Source organism: Aythya marila (genome assembly GCF_965140915.1).
Source record: "Aythya marila genome assembly, chromosome: 2".
Taxonomy (NCBI): domain Eukaryota; kingdom Metazoa; phylum Chordata; class Aves; order Anseriformes; family Anatidae; genus Aythya; species Aythya marila.
The window spans coordinates 28,947,562-28,970,177 of NC_139043.1; the positions used below are offsets into that span (position 1 = coordinate 28,947,562).

The following is a 22,616-nucleotide window of genomic DNA, read 5'->3' on the forward strand; positions in this document are numbered from 1 at the left end:
TCTGTTTTGGTGCTATACTAAGAGATATACCCTGTGACTAGTCATGATGGTGTGTTCCCCCTTCTACCCCTTCTCGCCTGCAGTCCAATGCTGCCTTGCTCAAACACTGGCCACTACACCCAAGGCCTTGCTCAGACAGATAGTGATCACAACATTGGCTCAAGATGGGTACTGGAGAAGCTGACAGACAGATGTTTTCCTCAGCAGCTGAGGGCTGATGGAACATGCTCCGAAACAAACAAACAAACAAACAGTTAATATTAGTCCATCATCTTACCCCATAAACAGTGAGCAGTCCAAGAGCCCTTTAAGCTCTTCTGCACACCATCTGGTTGCATGACAGGATCTCCCCTTGAGCAGGGTTGCCTCTTAAAGTCATGCCTGCTGCAGAGATCCCTTACTCCTTGTGACAGATTTCTTGCCACAACAGATCCTCGGTAAGTGATTAATGGCTTGCTAAACGCTGTGAGCTTTGTGAAGAGTATATCTTGGATTGATTGTGCACTTATAACCCTCAAACTTTTTCATATAAACCACCAACTAAGTGGCTGAACAGCCCAAGTGACTTCAGCTCCTCATACACATCTTCCCCTCTAGACCCTTTACCATCTTTGTTGCCCTCCTTTGGACACTCTCTAACAGCTTTATGTCTTATACTGCGGTGCCCAAAACTGCATGCAGTACTACTCCAGTTGCGGCTGTACCAGTGCAGAGAACTCCTTGTGCTACCCCTTCCCTTGACCAGCTAGCAATGCTGTGCCTGATACATTCCAGGGCCCTCCTGGCTGCCAAGGCACACCACATTTAAGCAGGAAAAATGGAAAAAAAAAAATATATATGGAAAATACGGAAAAATAAACAAAATGGAAAATAGAAGATATCCTTCAACAGGCCTTTGAGACAAGAGTCTCTAACTAGAAGTTAAAATTGATTTTAGAGGCCACTAAATAAATTTTCTACACTGTTCTATGAGCAGAAACACTACTTCTTCCCTGCAACTGCTGCCTCAACTATTACATGTCCACTGTCAGAAGAAGGTGTGCATAAGCATTCTGCCAAAAGTGACTCCAGATCGGACCATACTTCTTTTCTTAAAAACTCTCTACTAGCACACAATGGATAAAATTACCATCTTGACATGAAGAAGGACACAATGTCCAGTCACTGAATGGAGTCACAATACAATCCTTCCTACAGGGAAGCAGACATGGCCTCACTGTTTCTGGTCGGAGATTCTCAGGACATCTGAAAAAGTGAAAAAAAGAAGCATTATCAAATAAACAATCATTCTGCAATGAAGTGGTGAATCATGAGAGATACTGAATGTCTGCAGGCACACGAGGGGAGTGCTAGTTGCCCAGAACTCACCAGGACAGATGTCAAAAACCCAAACCTGTTAGAATTGAAATATCTCTGGTGGAAGCAAGCCAAAACTGGTGCATTCTGCACCTGGATATTGAACTAAAAGAAGAAAAAAAATAATGATTCCTCATCTGCCATTTCAGACTCTTTCCTTTTCAGTGTTATTTTAAAGCTTCAATATTATTGTAAAGAAAAGTCATCTAGCTTAGTCTAGCAAAATACATTTCTACCTCTTCACAAATGTACTAGAAGCATAAATTCTGGCAAGAGGCATATCTGGCATAAATAATACTGCTAACTCAGGAATATACAGGTATAAATTGGCCATGATTATGACGGAAACCAGAAGCAGTTTGAAACTACCAGATCAATAAGACTGTGGAAGACTGTCAGAAGGGATTATTTTAAGAAAAAGCTTGATCAGTATATAAAAGGGATTATTAGACTGCCACATATGGGACTCATTAACCCAGGTCACTTTCCCAGTTCTGCTTTTCCATTTTTTTGTTAAGAACAAACAACCTTCTACACTATATTTTGTTTTCAAAAGATGCTATAGCTTTTGCAGAAGTACTGCAAGTCTTTAAAATAATTTCAAAATGGCTATTGCCCTAAAAGCACACAGAATGTGGACTGTCAGAGGATTACATAAAAAGGTATGAAAAAACATCACTTCTACATTTTGGAGCATGATTAAAAAACATTACTATGATTTTCCTCTTGTTGGCTGCCAGGCACCTTGGACCAGAGAGATAAGAGACCAATTTTATATTTGGATTGGATCAGCTGGGGAAGCTTGGGGAAGCATGAGGCATTCAGGCTGGAGGGACAACTGACAAGTTTAATGATGAGTTACCAAGAAAATGTGGCCTCTGTTGTTGATGGAGAACTACACCTGTGTCAGCAAGGGAAGAAGAACTGGCAAGAAGAGAAGAAAATTGGAACTGCAGCTTTACAGGAAAATATTCTTCAGCAATAACATTTGCTAGTTTACTGTCTGTTTCTGAGTTTTCCTGTCGATTCACATACTCCTTCCAAAGTAAGCTCCATTTCTGTGAAGCTACACCAACTTGTTGCCCATAATGAGGCCTCTTGTAATGATATCTCCACCCTTTAAAGAAAGTTTATCTCCTAAAATACGAATGTGAAGAACCGTGCAAATTATAGCAATAGCAACAAAAATCTTCATAATGTCTTCATAAGCCCTGTCTATCTTTTTAAGTCAAATTTTGCCTTTTATTTTGTATGGGATTCATAAAATCAGATTATGTATGCATGGGTGTATTATATATAGTGTCAGGTACACTTTAAAAAATGATCTGCCACCAATCATATACAGTGACTATATTGTCAGGAATTTTCTCTAGGGACAAAATTCAAAATACTTCCGAGCAATACAGAACACTGGCTTAATAATGGTTTCTCCCTTAAGGAACAACAGAAATTTTAAGCATACAGAAAAGTCTGAGTTATATACTTTCACTGTTTCACTAACAACTTCATCCTTCAGGAGCACTGTACATTAGAATTCTTTTTCAGATCCTTGGGCAAGGCAATTAGGTCAATTAGAACACCATTTCTATCTTTTTATATTGTTTGTATTTAGTATATGTGGCTTAAAGCAATGTATTGATTTTTTTTGGCATTCCTTACTCAAGGTCAAATTAAACAGAAGAGATACAAGCTGAAGTCTGTAACTTGTGAGGTAGATAAGGCCAATAATATTGATTCTATCATTCCACAGTAGTCCTTTTTATTAAGGGAAGTTTAAAACAAGGTTCCTATTTACATTTTCATGTCAAATGTCTAGTTCTTTAAAAATGATTTGGTAATTTTAATATGACAATTTGATGGATCAACCAATACTTTTTTCTCATTTCACAAAATCCATTTATGACACAATAAAATAGTCATACTCCCAAAAATTTAAGGTCAGATCAAAGGCGAAGGCATTACAAGATTTTAAAAAGAAGATAAAACAGAGTGTTTTTTGTTTGTTTAAGGAAAATGAGTAGTAAATAAAAGATATAGTAGCGTTGTGACTGAATAGAACACAACTTAATGTAGACATAGAACAATTTAGGTTACTGAATGGGCTGGTGTAATTCACTGTAGTTCCATTTAAAATAAACTAGGAATAAATCTACTGTTGAATAAAGCAAGAAATGGTAAATATTTAGTGTGAGAATAGCTGCCTCATGACCTTTCTAAAAGACCTCTGCTCTCATCTCTTCTGGCTCTGAATCTCTTCTGAACGGGATATATTTACGGATTGACAAACTGCATAAAGATACTATCAAATGCATTTTTTACTAGTAGCTAATCCATATTTAACCCTGGTTAAGAATTTAACCCTGGATGAGAATTTAAATCATCGGGCAAAAGGGATCTCTTAGGAAAACATGGATATGGGGGAAACAAACAAACAAAAAAACCCAAAAACCTCACAAAGGAAGACTGTCAAACTAGTGTTTAAACTAAGGTTTCAAGCTTATGCTGCGTCAGAGCTGTACTATGCTTGACCTCTTTGGTCTGCTTCTGAGAATGTGCACTTTAATGGGTTGTACTGTATTCAGACACAGAACAATATTTTTATGTGGAATTGCACGAATCCACACACCACACCCCCATTTGGAACTAACACAAGGATCTCAGAAATGGTGCTGCACTGCACACGCACACAGCCCAAGGAATTCACTTTGACTCAATTTGAAGATGGTAAGGAGCCAACTGGACTTAGCTGGCAGCACAATCACCACTCTAAATATCACGCATAAAAATCAAGTGTGAAAGGTACTTCACAGTCCTTTAGTAGCTTGAGTTTTGTGTTTTTGAAAGACAAATTGTTCCTTTATGAGAACACAAAGATTGGGAAGAGGTGGGAGTGTTGTCTCCACATGCAGTCACTTGCTGTATAAATTTAGATCAGCAAGATCCAAAAAAAAATTCCAGAATGACAAGATAATTTTTTAAGATCTTTACTTTTTTGGGCCCACTTGTCCCACGTTGACTCTCACACAGATAACTTTTCTTGTCTGCATCCCCACAGAACAGGTGGCCTCCCCATTCCAGCTGGCAGAGGAGTTGAAAGCAGACACAGATGCGTCTTCTATGCACTGTCCCCATGGGCCTGTCTGCCAATGATACACAGTGCAAGAGTGCTCATTACAGCTGCGGGTTTCCTGTAGTGCACTACTGTTTGGACACTGTATTCCTCCTGGAACAATAAAAAAGGGCAAAAGTTCATGGAATGGAAGAAAATAAAGCGAGAAGAAGAGAGAAGAGAAAACCTGAAATCTTGTTAGCTATATGTTATCACTTTGATTACATGAAATAAGTGCTGTACTTCCTTCCTCCTCTTCATATGCCCAATACTCACTTCGGCAAACTTCAGTGAGCAGAACACACAGAACAGAATGTACATGGATGGCAAATGTGTATTATGAGGACAGTAAAATAATGATAATTTATATAACACACTAATGTCTTTTGAGTATTCTACAGAATTTTTATTTAGGGATTCCCTAAAAAAAAGACTGTAAGAGATAACATAAGGAATTAGGATGGCTCTAGGCAGAAGAAATCGTTAAGCGTTCTAGTTATGCATGCCTGGAGACCACTGTTTATGTCTAATTCATGGATCAATTAAAAATATTTTTGGAGCTCTTGTCCTAGGTCCCAGTGGATATTTATCCATGTTACATAATTACCAAAGAGGGTGGCACAGCTGGTAATTTCTGGTGCAGATTGAGATAACAAAGGCTGTTTCAGGTTAAGATTAAAATGCATTCATGTGTCAATAATTGTGAAGAAAAGCTCAGATAATGCTATCTTTGTTGTGTCTGATTTCAGATAGTGTATTCAGTCTTTTACATTCAAGGTAATTTAGGCTTCTAATCCTGCATAAGCAAAGAGAAATCTTTCTTACTAGACTTGATCATAGGCTACTAGATATCTTACATTGTGAGTATGTATCATATCTGCTGGATGCTACCGTGCTCTGGTGCTACTAGATATAGAGAATCTAGGTTTAATAATTTACATAAGTTTTCATATTTAGGAACAATACAATAGGACTCCTAAATCCATATGACAGAAAGCCAGGGAAAAGCTAATGTTTTATGTCTTTCCTAAAATACTAGATCTGTAAGAAAGATAACTGAACGAGACATTTTTTATTAGTTCCTACATATGAACCATACATCGCTTTTCTCTGAAAAGAAAAATGTGTGCTCACACCAAGCACATATCAGAAAGCACATCAGCTTTTCTGTCCCACCACAGAACTTTAGGTTGACCTCTTGTCCTACAGACAAAGAAGAAGGAAGTGGTTTTAAGCACTTATTACTGGTAGTGATTAAACAAACAACAAACAACAAGTGTAGTAAGACACAATGGATACTTGAAGTTCTCCAATGTGAATAAGTGTCACAATTAGAATACATTCTAACTGATACCCTAAGCTGGATTTGTGAAACATCTAGTTCTGCAGCAAACACGAGGAAAGGGATGCTCTAATGAAATCACAGAACAAAATCCAAATCCTCAATTTTCTGTTTTCATTGAGATATTTTAAGGTTCTGGTTCAGGGCTAAAAATATTAATGCAACCAAGCAACAGTAAATATATTAACTAAGAAGTCATGAAAAAGACTAGCTATTCATAAGTTTAATAAAGGGGGGTTAGAAACACCTAACAACTTGTGAATGCAATTAAAAAAAATACTAAAATTGCATTGGTTTGGGCTCAAAATTGATGCAATTCAAGTCCATCAGAATTGCTTTAAATATATTTTCATATGCACCAAGACAAAGCAAATTATTTACATTTTGAAAAAAAAAAAAAAAGAAAAAGAAAAAGAAAAAGAAAAGATAAAACAAAATTATGGTTATGTGGTAAGTTTCAAAATGTTATTCAAACATCTTCCTTCGGGAAATGAAAATCCTTTCAAATAGCACCAGCAGATAGCAAGATAATTAGGAAGTCTTGTAAATTAAAAAATAATAATAATAATAATGAGAAGAAGAAGAACTGTAGTACAGTCTCAAATTATTTTGCATAAGAGAATACTGATCCACAAGAGAAGGGGACTAGACATGTTCCACCAGTACAAGAGCTAAAGAACAGACAATCTAGAAGTGATAAAAGAATGTTAAACTACTTCTATCTGGTGTTACCTCAGAAGAAAATAAAAAAGGGGAGGGTGAGGGGGCATTCAAGGAAAATCATATATTAAAGGGAGAGGGTAAGGGTTGGGTGGGGGTGAATGTTTCCCAAGGAACGGATGCCATATCCATCATTTCCTAAGTTCCTAATGTATTAGAGAATAAAATGACAACTTGGATTCCGTTTTGACAAAAATGTATATTCAGGGAAAAAGTGAGAGTGACATTGACTTGTAATAGAAAAAATTTGGGGCGTGAATGTCTGTAGCTCAGTGGGAATCCAGTTCTGTTCAGATAAAACCAATAGTTAAGAAAACAAAAACAAAAACAACAACAACAAAAAAAAGTGGAAATAATACTACTGAAATATGATGCAACTATCAGCAGTATTAAATAGCAGTATTAAAAGGAAAATATTTATGTATAAATCACTGTGCCATTCTCTTCAGGAAAATAACATTTGCTTGTGCAGTCTCAAATTAAAATAGGTACAGGAAAAAAAGAATGGTCTGGAAAACTGGCAATTAGACTTGCCCTTTATAACATCTACATAGGGATAACAAGATCAGTGCTGCTAAACTTTAAGAACATTTCACTAAATGAATGTTCTGTAAAAAAATGTTTGACAGAAACATAAAAAAATAATATCACAGAAAAAAAATTATCAGAATACATGAAAAAGATTATACAATACTAAATACATGTTATGTTATACATGAATAGATGACTGTAAATAATTCCTTGGCAAAACTAAGTAATCATTTCAAAGTATAAAAACCAGTTGGAAATGAAGCATTTTTTTTTTGTTTCTGATTACTTAGACAAAGCACATTTGGAAATGAAACGTTAGTTTTACAGGGGGACTTGCACAGTACTTATAAAATAGCACAGATAAGATGGTAGTTTCCTTGAATGCTTTTAACAGAATTGTCAGAGTCTTAGCTTGCTTTTCTGCCTGATTTGGAGCTCATAACGGGTAAGACACATTGCTACAGGATATTCAAGGATTGGACTTTCTAAATCTTTTCAATGACACTGTCATGATAACTTACAAATTTTGAAATGCTTAACACTTTTTAAAGCATTTAAGGATCATTTTAATTAATCATTTTGCTATCACTCATTTTACAAATGCATGTAATTGTATATGTGCATTCTCAAACTTAAGGTTTGAGAAAAGAGATGTGACTGACATGCCTTTTTTGTAATCTAGACATGTGTTACTTATTTGTTTGCCCTAAGAATGAGATTAGGCAGTCCTTGAAGTAACTGTATGCCTTGAAGACACACGTGGTCAATATGTGCAGACCATAGCAGAAGACCCTGTTGGTGCCTACTCTTGTTCCAGTTCTGCTTCCTCACCCAGTGCATGTTAATTATACAAATCAAGCTGAAATACTCTACACAAGCAACTTTGAGAGACCTGACTTCAAAAAAAAAAACAGGGTAGGAGTCAACATGCACCTATGGAAGAGGAGAAGTCTGTCCTCAAGTCTTTCTGTGTATAGGACTTGAACCCCAAATCCCTGACACTAGGCAGGAATCTGAACTGAGGGACTTCTGAGTATAAGGGGAAGCACGGTAACATCCTTTTCCTGGCATTCTTTTGTGCACAGGTGCCAAATAGCTTTGCAAGTTTAGCTTGAAAATTCAGGCTTCCCAGTTCCAAAGTTATGTATTTTTCTTTTTAATTCCCTTTTCAGTTGAAATTAGTTATAATTTATGAACATATTTGTCTTATCCAAAACTGAACCCTTGGCAAATAGGCAGTCTGTTAGGAAAACAATTACTCAATTCTGCGCTCTCTGCTTTAATTACAAAGCATTATTATTTCAAGCTAGACAAATACAAAAATTAAAAACAAACCTAATAAGCATAGGAGAAATAAACAATTTTAAAAGCTCTAAGTATAACTATTTTTTTACAGCTATGAAGTCAAAATGCACTGGAATTTTATCAGTAATAAAATTTTAAAGCATGTCAGCCAGAATTTTCAGAGTTCAGAAGAAATTTCTTTGTTCCAACTATTCCTTACAGGTTCAGTAAATCAGTCTTGTAGATATATGAGAAGTATGAGCTATTTGCCCCTGTCAAACAGAATACCTGATTAGATAGACAACTGATATTTTATGCTACCTAAGTCAGTGATGTTTAATAGTCTGTGATATATGAGGTCATACCGAATAGTGTTTCTGGCATAATAGTCTTTCTGGCTAATCTATGAATGTACAATAGCCACAGTAAGATATTGGCATGCACACGCATCACTGCCCTAAGAGAATGTTTTAAACAAAATCAGAGTTAGATGAATGTAATAAAATCATCCTTTTTATTTTATTATTTGCTTTTAATTTTTTTTTTTTTAAATCTTTATATTTTGAAAATGAGTATCAATCATTTACTACTGACAAACACTTGGAACATATACCCATTAGTTTTATGCTACATAACACTACTATAATCAATACAGAATCAGTCTGCATATCTAAAACTAGACACATTTAGTAGTTTTTAGTCTGAGGTCGAGATCTATGCCAAGTAGTCTTAGTGCATATTACTAATTATATGATTTCCTGTAACCAGAAAATAAAGTTTAAAATAAATCATAAATAGAAAATAAAAATAGACAAACTGTACATTTGATATAGGCTGAAACGTGTATGATGCTTTTACTGGACTTCATATGTAAAACTATATGATGCAGCAGGTAACACCATCGTGACCTTTGCTGTCATTTAAAATTTGGAGACAATGATTTTCCTGAGTTTCTTACTGTACCACGAAGATGTATTTGACAGTGACACAAACGAGCCACCACTATAGGCATGCTCACAGATGGACAAATTTATAAATAATTTCATGTTTCAAACCTTCAAGTTGAGGACAACAATCTCAGAAAATATATCAAAAATTGTTATTTTGACACCTGTTTTCATATGGAGTCATCTCACAAACTACATACAATCTTGAGGAAAGAGACTCTTCTCTCTTTCCCTGTTACCCACTGGGTGCATGTAAATAAGCTCATCCTGGGTGGGGATAACTACACTGTGCTTGAGGCTCTGTAAGGTATTGTTCAACCACACAGAAGATATGTTATTCTGGATAAGGGAATGCTTCTGAGAGCATATACAGCAAAGGTTTGAGGAGAAGTTTGGGGCTGGAGAGGCAGTTGGTAGCAGGAGATGAGCTTATTAGAAAAGTTTGTTACAACTGTAAATTACATATAGGTTCAATTTTCCCTGTGAAGCTATTCTTGTAACCTAGAAGTAATAACTACTGAATTAGCTCTACTCTAAATAATCAAAAAATAGATTATACAGCAGCTCTTCCCTGGTGGTCTAACCTGATGGCTTCACTAAACCACTCCAGCAGCATAGATAACAGGGAAGTAAGAAGAAAAATGACAGCTTAAATATGAAATGCATAGCTCTATCACAGCATTAACAAGCAAAAAGAAAGTATATAGTACTTTTTATTTCAAAGAGGAGAGAAACTGAACAAAAATAATACCGTGGTAAGATGCCATCCAAGATCCAAATACAAGACCATATTCAATATGTTTTTACAGACCCTCAAAAATGTCAACAGGGTATTCACGTTTAAGTATCCCAATGAACAAGAATTAACCTCTCTGGATTGTAATAATTAGTCTGCATGCAATGCCTGTAACTCTTTGAACTTGCTAGGTTTGTAGGCTGAATTATCCATGACTAGCAGTAGAATGTGTATGATCAAGAATTCACAGAGATAAACTAGGACTACTTATGCCATCTTAGAGAACATATTTAGTGTATTTATGAGTTGACAGCAGACTTGTACTTTCTTTCATTAATTAATGTAAAATCTGATGTCATAGGAATTGTGTATTTGTATGCAAGAATTTTTATTTGTCCTACAGCGTTCTGAATTAAAACTCCCAAATATCATTGATATACTATACAGTATACTATACTACGAAATATCATCCCTAACCTGGCCTGGCTCTCTTACCAGACATTCAAAAAAGGTTCAAAAATCCAGAAGGGAACACAAGTGGGACTGCTTGCCTGAGCAGAACTAAAAGTTATTTTCAGGACCCAGTTTTAGTATGTAAATGGAATTACTGGTCTTATGTTTACTAAACTTGGGATTGTTAGTTACATAAGACACTTAAAGAATTTTCATCAACAGTAACATATTTTTTATAAGCTCTGAACAAAACAGAGAACCATATTCTGTGTCTCAGAACATAAAATGACCTCCCAGCACTAACTATGCAATCAGGGTTTTACATTTTGGTAACGTGGCTGATATCTGTCATGAGGTTCCAGAAGTGAGAAGTTATTCAGTTATTTGTCATTTGGAAAATCACTAAAAGATATAAGAGATTTAAGAGAAGAAAAATGACAAAGTCTAATTGCAGTGAAACATACACAAACACAAAACACAAAACATAAAATGAAACTTTTGATCATAATAGAAGCAACAGTGAAAAGTACATTGCAACCAGAGTTGTGACTACATTCTAGCCTTAGGTTCCTTTATTTATATATTTTTATTCTCTGGAGTTTTTACAGAGCACAAAGGACCAAGATGTGAGTGAATTGCTATAGTACAGATAGAGATACCAGCTTGTATCCTTAAAAAATAAATAGATAGATAAGTAAGTAAGTAAATAAATAAATAAATAAATAAATAAATAATATCCTCTCTGAATAGTGGTAAGGAGGCCAGGGTTATAGGAAAACAGAAGTGCTACAACAGCTAGGTAACAAATTAGCTTTCTCAGCCATAGTTCAGGGCTCTCTTCACTACTGTCTGTGTGGATTGAGACCTGTCAGTCTTCTTGGTGCCAATTCTAGTCATTGCACAACAGACATAAATAAAATTCCTATACTTAAAATTCAGCCTACACTTCACTGCTTTGCTGCATCTGCTGCCTTATATATTATCCTGAGATGTGTTAAGTACCAAAGTCAGAATGAATAAAACAATAACTTTTTTTTTTTTTTTTTTAACAAAAGAAGCATAAGAACAGGGAGTCATTTTCTGGAGTAAATCAGATTTTCACTTCTGTGGCATGGCTGTCAGGATGTCAAATTTCTATCTCCAGTAAAACTGCATAAGTATATGGAAAAATCTATTATCTTGACCTATATGGAAAAGCAAGTAGCACATATATATATATATTTGCATCATCATTTGAAAATATAGCTCTGTATTTCCCTCAAAATGAATCCATTTGACACACTATAAAACCAAGGCAACATAAAAACAATTTCCTTTCTAATTTTAAGAGTATTTTCACTTTGTGGCATAGATCCATCTAAGTAATTTATTATCTGAATCACCTACTGAAATGAGCATAGTTCTGATTGCCTTTTACACTTCTAACAAAGGTCACTTTCAGGGAAAAGGCTGAAGTGCCTTTCTTGAAATTACCTGAATTCTGTCAAATACACAGTATACCTTGGCAATGAAATCAACTGTGTTTGCAAACAGAGAGGTGTTTTGATATACAATGATGCCTGTTCCTTTCCTTCACTTGTCAGAAAGGTTATTTGCCTGCACTACTTCCATATCTTACAATTTTGTATCTCAGCTAAATTTCATCTTATTCACAAATGAGGATTCACAGGGTAAAACCAAAGTTTCACAATGAATAAAAATGTTAATGTGGTGGCAGTAGTTACCCATTTGGGCTAAGAATATTTAAAGCCTTTTGTTGGTGTTAGAACCCATTAAAACTCTTACCTTTTCAGCATTTGGACTCATATCTTTACAAAACTTAACCAAAATTATAACTAGGGTTACCAACAGTCCTCTATAAATATCTTTCATTAAGATTTGTGTAGAACAAATAGAAAATAGGAAGGAAAAACAGTAACATTATGCAAAATATTAACAAAAAAGTAACATCAACTGAAATAAGTGAAATGAATCTTTAAAACAGTTTTAGGTGTTATGATTAAATTTAGTATTTAAATTAAATTAAATTTAGGATTTAGCATTCAAATACTATTTCTATTGTTTAAAAAAAAAAAAACAAAAAAAAAAAACACAAATGAACAAACAAAACCAACACAGCTCCATCCAATAATTTGTTTCTGTTGGTCAAAAAATTGCTTTGGCACTGCCAGGACAGATGAGAATTCACAATCAAACAAAAGTCTACAAAAGTATGTGACCCTACCTTCACCTGCGTATGCTAAGATTGAGCGGGCACGCATCTGCTTTCCTTCTGTGGTTTTCCCGGAGCAGGTGTGTGAGCAGGAGGACCATGCAGACCACATGCTGAGCACACAGTCCTTTGGGCATGGAGCTTCACAGACAACAGGGATTGGGTAGATCGCATCTCTACACAGCTGTCTGTCAACCTCTTCTCCTGGGAAAGAAAAGGCCAGTAGCAGTCTATCATTTGTTAAATTAACTTAAAATGAGCAATCTAGCCCAGATGGGCACACAAATAAATTAGATTCTGTTCTTCTATATAAACAAGATAAATAGATTTCTTATTACAATGACTTGTCTCCTCTGTCTTGATGTCAGAAGAACACACTGAAACCTTGTTTAATTTGATATTCTGCTGAAGCAAATACCAGCCTGGGTGGTCTTTAGGCTTTTGCTTTGTTATTGTATATTTGATTCCACAGAAAGTCCTCATATAAATAACACAGCATATAATACAGCTACAGAAAACTGCACATGTGGAAATGCAGGTACCTAAATCACTTAGTCTTTATCCATGTTTGTGGGAGAAGTGGAAAAATATCATAACTTTCAGCCAGGACAGTTTTATAACCCACAATTTATCCTCTGAATTGCAGTTGTGAATCAAAATATGAAGAGAGTTGCAGTAAGCTGCAGTCAGAGACTGTTGTTTGGTTATAAAGATCACCTTTTATTAGATATGCCAGTGACACATCACTGTCATGGAAGTACAAAAGGATCTCCACATTTATATTCTGTCACAGCAATGTACATATTTCATTCTAATAAAAAGATCCAGACTGGTATAAATTGTTTAATGAAATACTACCTACTGTTTAAGTACTGCTTTTATTTTTGGTAAATAAATCACACAAACTGTGTCTGAGATCTCTCTGAATAGCATCCCAATCACAAAGTGGTTACTTTTGTAAGGTGCCATATCATTTGCTGATCAAATCAGTTAATATCAATTAAGTGAGGGTAAAGGAATGACCAGATATTCGGAGGTCAAAAAGTCTCACTGCCAGTGACAATAGGCTGAGAAGAAATCTTCACTTCGGAGAAGGTACAGAAAAAAATGAAGAAAGGAGAGAGAGACTTGAATCCACTGTTTTAGAGTTATAGCTTTGTAATCATACAAACCAATTACAGAAATTGCTTTCCAAAAAAAAAAAAAAAAAAAAAAAGGATCTCAGTTCAAAAACAAAAAGGATCTCTGGGAATGGAGCAGTAGCCCAATATGTAATGACAGTTTCAAGGAACTTTGAAAAAGTTGCATCTGAGAGTGAAATGTATTTCTGAGGCCTTGTTAACCACATACAACCAAAGCATAGAAAGAGTCAGTCTAATTTATTAATAGGAAATCTGTTTTTCTTAAATTTTCTGCAAAGCATATCTTTTCAAAAGCAGCCGAATGCCTTTCACATTATATGATCCTTGCCATACGAGTGCATAAAACCTGTTTCATCTACTGAAATATTATTGAAGCATATGTGATCTCAACGGAACTGAACCTATAGTATAACAATGTAAACTTGTAATGATCCACCACCACAGACCTTTTGTTTCAATAGTTAATGTCAACAAAAACTGTATCATCAAGATTTGCAATGGAAATAAGTCTTCAAAACAACAAAATATTTTCTGGAAATAAGGATTAAATGCTCTATAATTTAATGATAAATACATCAGCCAGTGATAAAAATCACCACGTGGATTCTGAAATGCTAAGTCATTGAGAAATGTGGATGCCATAAATTAAGCCAAAGACCTTCAAACACTGCTTTCCCCAAGCCTCAAATTAGGCTTTCATTTCTTAACAAAATAATAAAATTCATCAAGCAGTAATCTAAAGAGAATCTACATTTTTTTTAATTCAAGTATTACAGCGACTTAAAACCTCTCAAATAAACCTCTGATAAACTAAGGTCCTGAAAATTGGACATTCTCTAGTACTAGCAACATATCACAATTCCCAGAATTATTAAAGACCAAATTCTTTAGAAAAAGAAGAAAAGATGAGAGCCATCCATCCAATATCCCTTTAACCAACAGCAAATGTTTTATTCACATAGACTAGTCACAACAGAACTGCAAAGATCAATTTTCCTTGGCCTTGCAAACCAGTGGAAGTCTTTTTTAAGCTCATGCCTTTAAAATAGCCTCAAGTAGTCATATTTATCTGAATTATAAAGATCTTTGTGATCAAACTAAAGGGAAAAAACAAACAAACAACAACAACAAAAAAATACAATAGCTGTTTTTTCCCCTACTACAGGTAGAAATTTGAGCCCTGCAAAAGACTTCATGGATTTCCCACATCGTGTTCTGCTTCTCTTGTTCCTTCTCTTGTATCACAGGTCATCGCAGCCTGTCACCAGCGCAGGAAGGCTTCTTGTCTGCTTCATCGGAATGACACAGTGTTTATCTTAAAGTACAAGAGGGAGGAGCAGCCTGCAAACTCCCTTTCCGAATGAAGGAAGAAAAGGGATGAACATTACTCTCAGACTGTTTCACCACCAGGTAAGTTTCAATGAAGTAAGTTGTGGGGTCACCTGCGTGTCTTGAAAGAAATACTACTATTACAATAAAGTTTGCCATAGTATGAATATACAACACTATATCAAGCTTATTTATCAGCTACCAACTAAGGTGACTTTAACTCAAAACTCAAGCTGAATTTGGGGTCATGATGAGAAATTGTGTTTAGTTTCACTAGTTAATTAAAGGACTATACATTTAAAACTAAAAAGTCTTCACCTTCTCTCAAATCAAAGGTCTTATCTTTTCCTTTTACAGGGAAAGTATTCTAGATATAAGTATGTTGCATATTAGCATTTGGATTTTGTCAACAGTCCAATTCTTATCTGATGAAGACAATAGCATAGAAATGCAGCTGAAAATAATATTTTATAATGGGTATATCTTCAGGGAGATATCTTATTTAGACAAAAGTGTTTCTGACATTTCACTAATGATTTTATGAACTACTTGACCTTTGTTGCCTTCTTTATAAAGTACATAGTGTAGTCAACTAACAGGAATCACTCAACCATATGCTGGGAACAATGTCAATATAAAGATTAAAGCCACATGGAAAAAGTCCCATTTGAAAAAGTTTTTCATCTCTAGTCTAACAGTTTAATAGAACTTTATGGGTATACGTTTATTTCACACAAGATATAAAGACAAACCTCCAAAAGCTTGTGTCAAAGGGCCCTGCCCTGAATTACTTATGTTCAAACCAACAGAATGACAAACAAACAAAACAGAAAGAGAGAAAAAAAAAAAAAAAAAAAAAAAAAAGAGTATGAAGTAAGAAAGCTGTTGACCACTGAGCAGTTCATTTGTCCTTTAACATTTCAAAGCAAGCAATAGTCCATATTCAGAAACAATGCTTATGTAGCAGAATGGCATTCCTCTCATGCAACAGATACTTTGAGCTAAATTCTCCAAACTGCACTAACAGAAGTAACTGCATGTAGAAATGGCTGGAGGCAAATGAGATTTTCAATGATTTTAAAATGTCAGAAATTGTTTAAATCTTTATTGTGATTTTTACAGATTTGTTCCATCAGTAAAGACTGCTGAGGAAATTTTATCCTTGAACTGTTATGCCTGCTCCAGCTTGACAAGCAGCAAAGTAAGTCACTACAATAAAACTTCCTTGTGGTCTTCATGGTGTAAAGACCTTCTAGTCTGTGTGCATGCACCAGAACCACTAGGGAACTACTGAAATATTTAACTGCTTTAAATAATAATAAAAAAAAAAATAAAAAATAATAATAAAACAACAACAAAAAAATGAAACTACTAGATAGGCTTTTTTTTTTTTTTTTTTTTGCAGATTAAAGGCAGATAGCTTGTGACTAACATGCAGGAGGAACCAGCTGTTTGTAAGTATCAGACTGCATTCATGTCACTGTTCTTGTTTTATTACATTCACAAAAGAGATACAGCATGTAAAAATTTGGTTTAGATGCTAAAGGCTGGCCTACAAGGAGGAAGACACATTCTGTATTTAATGTAATCAAACCATGCCATTCCTTGGTTTTATTTTAATTTTATTTTATTTTTACTCATCTGTAAAATGGGTCTGATATTTAAGTTTCTTGTAAAATGGTTTAAGATCTTTCCACTGGGTAGCATTCCTAGAGCTGGTAATATTAGAGAGATATGGCAAGGAAGAACTCTTGCTTCTTCTTCATCTTTTAATAAGGTGCATGCTTCAGTGCACAGCAAAAACTTGCTGTCAAATTCTGACCTGTAGTAAATGGAAAGGCAAGTGCTTAACAGAGGGCAAAATTATTTTAAAGCTTTAAAATGGACAGTAAAATCACTGCTGGATTCAATGAGGCATGGAGAAAACCTGGGAATAAAAATCAACATAAAAATGCTGTTGGGTCCTACGTAATAAGGCAATGAACTTGGCAAAGTCCTGTACGAGGAAGCCAGCTATTGTCTCTGAAATTCTGAAATATAACCTGATATAAATTGTCAAAAATTGAAAATAAAATCACAGTAAATGGGATCAAATCAAGAGAGGGCTTTAAACATTAACATTGTAAGTGATGTTTAAAACACCTGTGGAATCAGTAAAGAACAGGAATATCACACAGTGGTAATATAAACTGTACACTTATAAAGTTCATAAAGCAATTAATAACTGCAAGTGACCCTAAATGCTAAAACTGCAGACTTCAGCATCTGCACTACTTAGTCAAGTGTGTCAAATTTACTAATATTTCTGTGGCTAAGAAAAGGAAAATAGAACGATATCTTGTTTTTGTGGTTTCTGGTAGCCACCTATGATAGTCTGGTTTTAAATACAATAGACCATGGGAAGCTACAGCATCATTCAAGTGGTTTTAAATCTGCAAGTTTAAAATGAGAATGTAAAATACAAAATCATAGAAAAGATAAACAGTTCAAAGCACAACATGATATGGATGTACCGTTTATACATACTAGGGGATATATTGCATACATGTCACAATATCTATAACTGGTCTCTCTGCTAATACTTCTATTACCAATTTTATTGTCTTGCCAGTGAAGTTGAACACTGTGTCATCCATTGGAAAACCTCTGTACACCTGAAATTCTTGGTGAGGCACCCCCTGAGCTTTTGTGGGTGACGAAGGCCTGGTTCACCAACTTCAGTAATGCCTCTAAGCATGGAGGCTTTTTTTTTTTCCCCAGCAGGAAAAAATGCATCTAGTTCATATGTTATTCTATTTCATGTTAAAATCTATGAGTTGCGATGGTTGTCATTTACTGTTTCCTTCCTTCCCTGTTCAGAAAAAGAATCAACAGAGAAGTTTTACACTGCCTTCTGTATGACTTGGAAAGGCTGAAACAGACAATGAGACTGCTCTTCATCCTGAATTCCCACACAGTTTTCCATATACATTACTCCCATATGAAGATTTGTATGTGTCCTTATGCTGGTGCCCTTTCCAGCCTTTGAGCAAAGCAGCTGAGAAGCTGTGAAAATATGCTGTATATATTCAAAGCTCAGTAAAATCCAATCTACACTATGGTTTTTTTTTTGTTTGTTTTTGTTTTTGTTTTTGTTTTGTTTATTATTTTTTTCATATGGAACTTATTTCACAGAATCACAGAATGGCTTGGGTTGGAAGGAACCTTAAAGATCACCCAGTTCCACCCCACCTGCCACGGGCAGGAACACCTCCCACTAGACCAGGTTGCCCAAAGCCCCATCCAGCCTGGCCTTGAACACTTCTGGGGATGGGGCATCCAAAGCTTCTCTGGGCAACCTATGTCAATGCCTCACCACCCTCATAGTGAGTAATTTCTTCCTTATATCTAATCTAGACCTACCTAGTTTAAACCATTTCCCCTTGTCCTGTCACTACACTCCTTGAGTACAGTGGCCCTCCCCAGCTTTCCTGTAGGCCCCCCTTAAGTACAGTAAGGCCATAATAAGGTTTTCCCCAGAGCCTTCTTTTCTCCTGGTTAAATAACCCCAACTCTCAACCCCAACTTGCACTCCATGCCCAAAGCTAGTAAAGCATATACCTCTCCATAAAGAGTTTGCATATGCTACTGTTTTAAAATTTTTGCATTTCCTCAGATATACAAAGACAGCTTAACTATCTTTGGCATAAATGCATTTAAAAAAACACAAAACTTACAGTTTTGAAGTGCCTAAATATCTGTTTTAATTATGACTCAGGTCAAAAAATAAGCAAGAAAATACCAGTCATATATAAAGGCCTTGAAATTACAAGAATATCATAACTAGATTAAAATAATATATATATAAAGTTTTGTTGTTGTTGTTGTTGTTGTTTTGTTTTTTAGCTACCATTCTAAAGGAAACATGAGGAAAGAACTTCAGGCAAACCACTGAAATAAAGGAAAATAGAAACTTGTTCAATTTTGAAGACTTTAATTACTAATAACCTTGTCTATACGTTGACTGATAGAATACAAAATGGGCAATTCTTCATGTAACAAAAACACTATTAAAAACATCATTAAAATCAGACATTTCCAAATGATAAGGCACCTTGTATCTGCTAAAAAGGAAATAGTAATCAAACACAATAATAAACTAACATTATCATTTTCATTTGTAATGCTATTATACTAATTTCAAATCACCAAGCAATTATCAGTCCTCAAAGTTCACCAGAAAAGGGCAAATCCTGTTTCCCTAGCATGAACTGTCATAGCAATTTAACTTTTTCTTCCAAACCACAGTTCTGCAGCAGTAGTGGAGTGGGGATTTTTTTTTTTTTTTTTTTTTTTTAACTCATCAGAATAAGTAGAGAACTATATTGTGAACTATGCACAGAATAAATGTGGAGGCTTGTAATACTTTCATTTAACTGCCCTTTTGGTGCTTGCCAAACCTCCTGATTATTCATGGCTTTATCATAACTGCTGAGTGCAAATTCAGTCACACACAGTGACTGAATTTGCGGGGAGGGGGTGTGTGGGGGGGGGCAATTTTTTTTTTTTTTTCTTACACAAAAGGAACTAAGTAAAGCTGTCTTTCTCATAGCACATGTCTCTAATTAAAATGCATACACTATTGCAAAAGGCTGACCCAGATTTTCCTGTAGGGAGAATTTAGTAGTTAATCCCTGAAAACCTAATCAAATAAGCCACTAAAAAAGGGAAACAATAATATTTACATGCAATTCATCATTAACTGCCTTGTTTGGTAAAATAATCTTAAATAAGAGTATTTTGAGAAAAAAAAAAAAAAAGGCAAAAAAAAAAAAAGCATGTGCAACAGTATCAGAATGACAGACCAATCTTATTTATTTTTGCTCTTGAATCAATTCAATACTTTATATATAATGCATACTTTGATAGACATGAGGAAACTCTGAAATGTTTTATTAATTACAGCAGCCTTCATAATATCTTGACAGTGTGTATTTATATCTACCTCAAAGATAAAGGTTGTCAATGTAAGCTTTAATGTTAGTAAACCAGCAGTGTCCTTGAAAACAATAGCAGCACTACATTAGCTTATACATGTATAAAATTGGTTTCTGTTCTAGTCACAGGATCACCAGCTGCCAAAAAAATCTCTCTGCATGAGGTAGGTAGTATCTTGAAAATTTTTAAACCTCTCTAATTATTGAGCATTAAATAACATTAAAATATAATTCATGTTCTCAATGTATTCTACTTCATTAGCTTCAAGGTTTTTCAACACAATGTAAAAAGATGGTGCAATTATTCCTATTATTGTTCTTATTAAGTGAGGTTTCTGCATTCAGTTCTATTGCTTAGGTGCAGGTAGCTCTTAAGTGTTAAATCAGTTGGCAATTCCCTAATCACATACCTTTCTCTCAATTGGTTTTGCTAAGTAGCATTTGCATTTAATTAAGTATGTCTTAATTAGTTGATGGTTAATATTCGTGAAGTCTTTTTCTTCTAAGAAGCCTAAGTAGAAATGGCACTGATTTCAATGAAGACAAATACTCCAATATTTCTCACATCTGTTTGTTATGCAAAAATGTAAGAATGTTGCTCTAATAGTATAATGATATGAATGCATTGCTTGATCATAAAGTGACTGGGCAATTTGTGTGTGAAAATTTACTGTTGTTTTGGTTCTTTGTGAAATTTCAAGCAGTAACACACTATTACTTACTAAAAGAAAATTATGAACACAACACTTGAACTCATTATTAAAAAGAATCAACATCATGAATTTCATAAACAGGGATAGATTTTTCTTCAAATGAGAAACTTGCTAGCACAAGTACATAAACCTTCATATCATTTACATGCTTACTGTGATGGCACACACAAAACAGTGACACACAGAGAAGATTACTTATGACTTTCACTTTGCAAACACTAGAAGACATGAAGACCTTTAAAAATATAATTTTAAAATGTGTTTTTGGCTTTTATAAAGCAAACATTTGCAATTGTTCTGTTCATGGCATTGACTGTTCATGACATGCAAAAGGAAAATGGCTGGATCCTAGAAACCTATTACATTGAGTGTTTCTTAAATCAAAGATAACAGCATGAGTTGAGAAAAAGAAATCTTCTTGAGATTTTCTATTTCTTAAAAACCACATTTTTCAAGCATGCAAATGTGAAGTAGTACATTTTACTAGCAATAACTTCTCAATGCTGACCACGTGCAATCTTCACTGGGTATTCACCTTAGGCAAAAAATATTTTTGAGGAATGGAAAGGCAGTGACTTCAAGAATCCCCATACGGATGGGGAAATCCAGTTACAATCAGTATCTGATTGCTTCTGTTGCCTCTGTCTAAGCAGACCACTACATGCTACTGCTACACTTCAGCTCTAGCTTAATTGCTAGCCTGTCTGCTAACCTGCCTCGCAACACAGTGTATTTACAGCTTTGTAGAAAGAATGCAAATGCAGGTGGCACTATTCAGGTGGTTGATAGAAATACTGTAAGATTTGAAAGCCATTCTGTTATTGAGATAAGCCAGCTTTGGTTCTAAAAATGCCTTTCCTGCCCTTAAGCTCATCCAAAGTTTCAGTCATCCAATTTTCAAGAAAGCGGAGTCACTGCTAAGAAATCCAGGTCAGTATTCTTTCACGCATCAAGTAAAGGTAAGGCTTTGCATCACATGCATAACAGTTACAGGAACAATCAAACCCAGAGCATTCCTTACTCTGAAATAATGAAAGCCATGAAAGGACAACTCTGAAACAAAAATGAAGAATACGTATATTTCCTTCTAATACTGTTGCAGATAAAAAATATCTCTGGATGTTGTTTAAATATGACTGGTTAAAAATAATGAACTCACACATTCAGACACAACGTTAATGCTTCCAGTAATCCCATTTTTACATCTAATAACAAAAGAACATATGTATCTCCAGTCATATTAGAGTCATCTATCAGGATTTCTGTCCTGTAGATACAGTCTAAATTTGACAAAGGGAAATAAAAACAGGGAAAGGAATAGTATTTCTTTATCCAAATAGTACTTTTACAAGTAAAATGCAATGCCATCTGTCACATGTAGGAAGGCCAGAGTAAACAGCAATATGAAACATATAATATTCTATAACTATGTTAGCTTGGAAATATATAGTGCACAGTCACCTGAGGTATTTGGCTGGGGAAAAACAAACAAACAAAAAAAAACAAACAACAAACACAACTTAGACTTTTCCCAAAACAGTGCAAAGCTCTTATTTATCCTTGAATTCTTTACTCAAGAAGAATGAAAATAAGCAAGAAGAAACTGTTCTGCTCTCTTTGTCAGCTAATAAGAAGAATGTTTTGTGGTATCTATGTTAAACTTTACTTATTCCTTTATCTAATCTCTTATTTTTCGTTATTCTCTGACAGATTTTCTCAGGTTAAACAACCAAATTAAACACATTTCACCTAGAAAATATGGAAAA

At 34.9% G+C, this 22,616-nt stretch overlaps 1 protein-coding gene across 1 annotated transcript in view; it reads right to left on the bottom strand.

The window, feature by feature from the left end:
* THSD7A (thrombospondin type 1 domain containing 7A) overlaps positions 1–22,616 on the bottom strand; it is a 287,238-nt gene that overhangs the window by 63,799 nt on the left and 200,823 nt on the right. The window contains exons 9-11 of the mRNA XM_082755177.1: positions 12,703–12,894; positions 4,345–4,579; positions 1,130–1,245 (exon numbers count right to left, since the gene is read on the bottom strand). Of these exons, the coding sequence (XP_082611303.1) occupies positions 1,130–1,245; positions 4,345–4,579; positions 12,703–12,894 (543 nt within the window). The remainder of the gene's footprint in view (positions 1–1,129; positions 1,246–4,344; positions 4,580–12,702; positions 12,895–22,616) is intronic.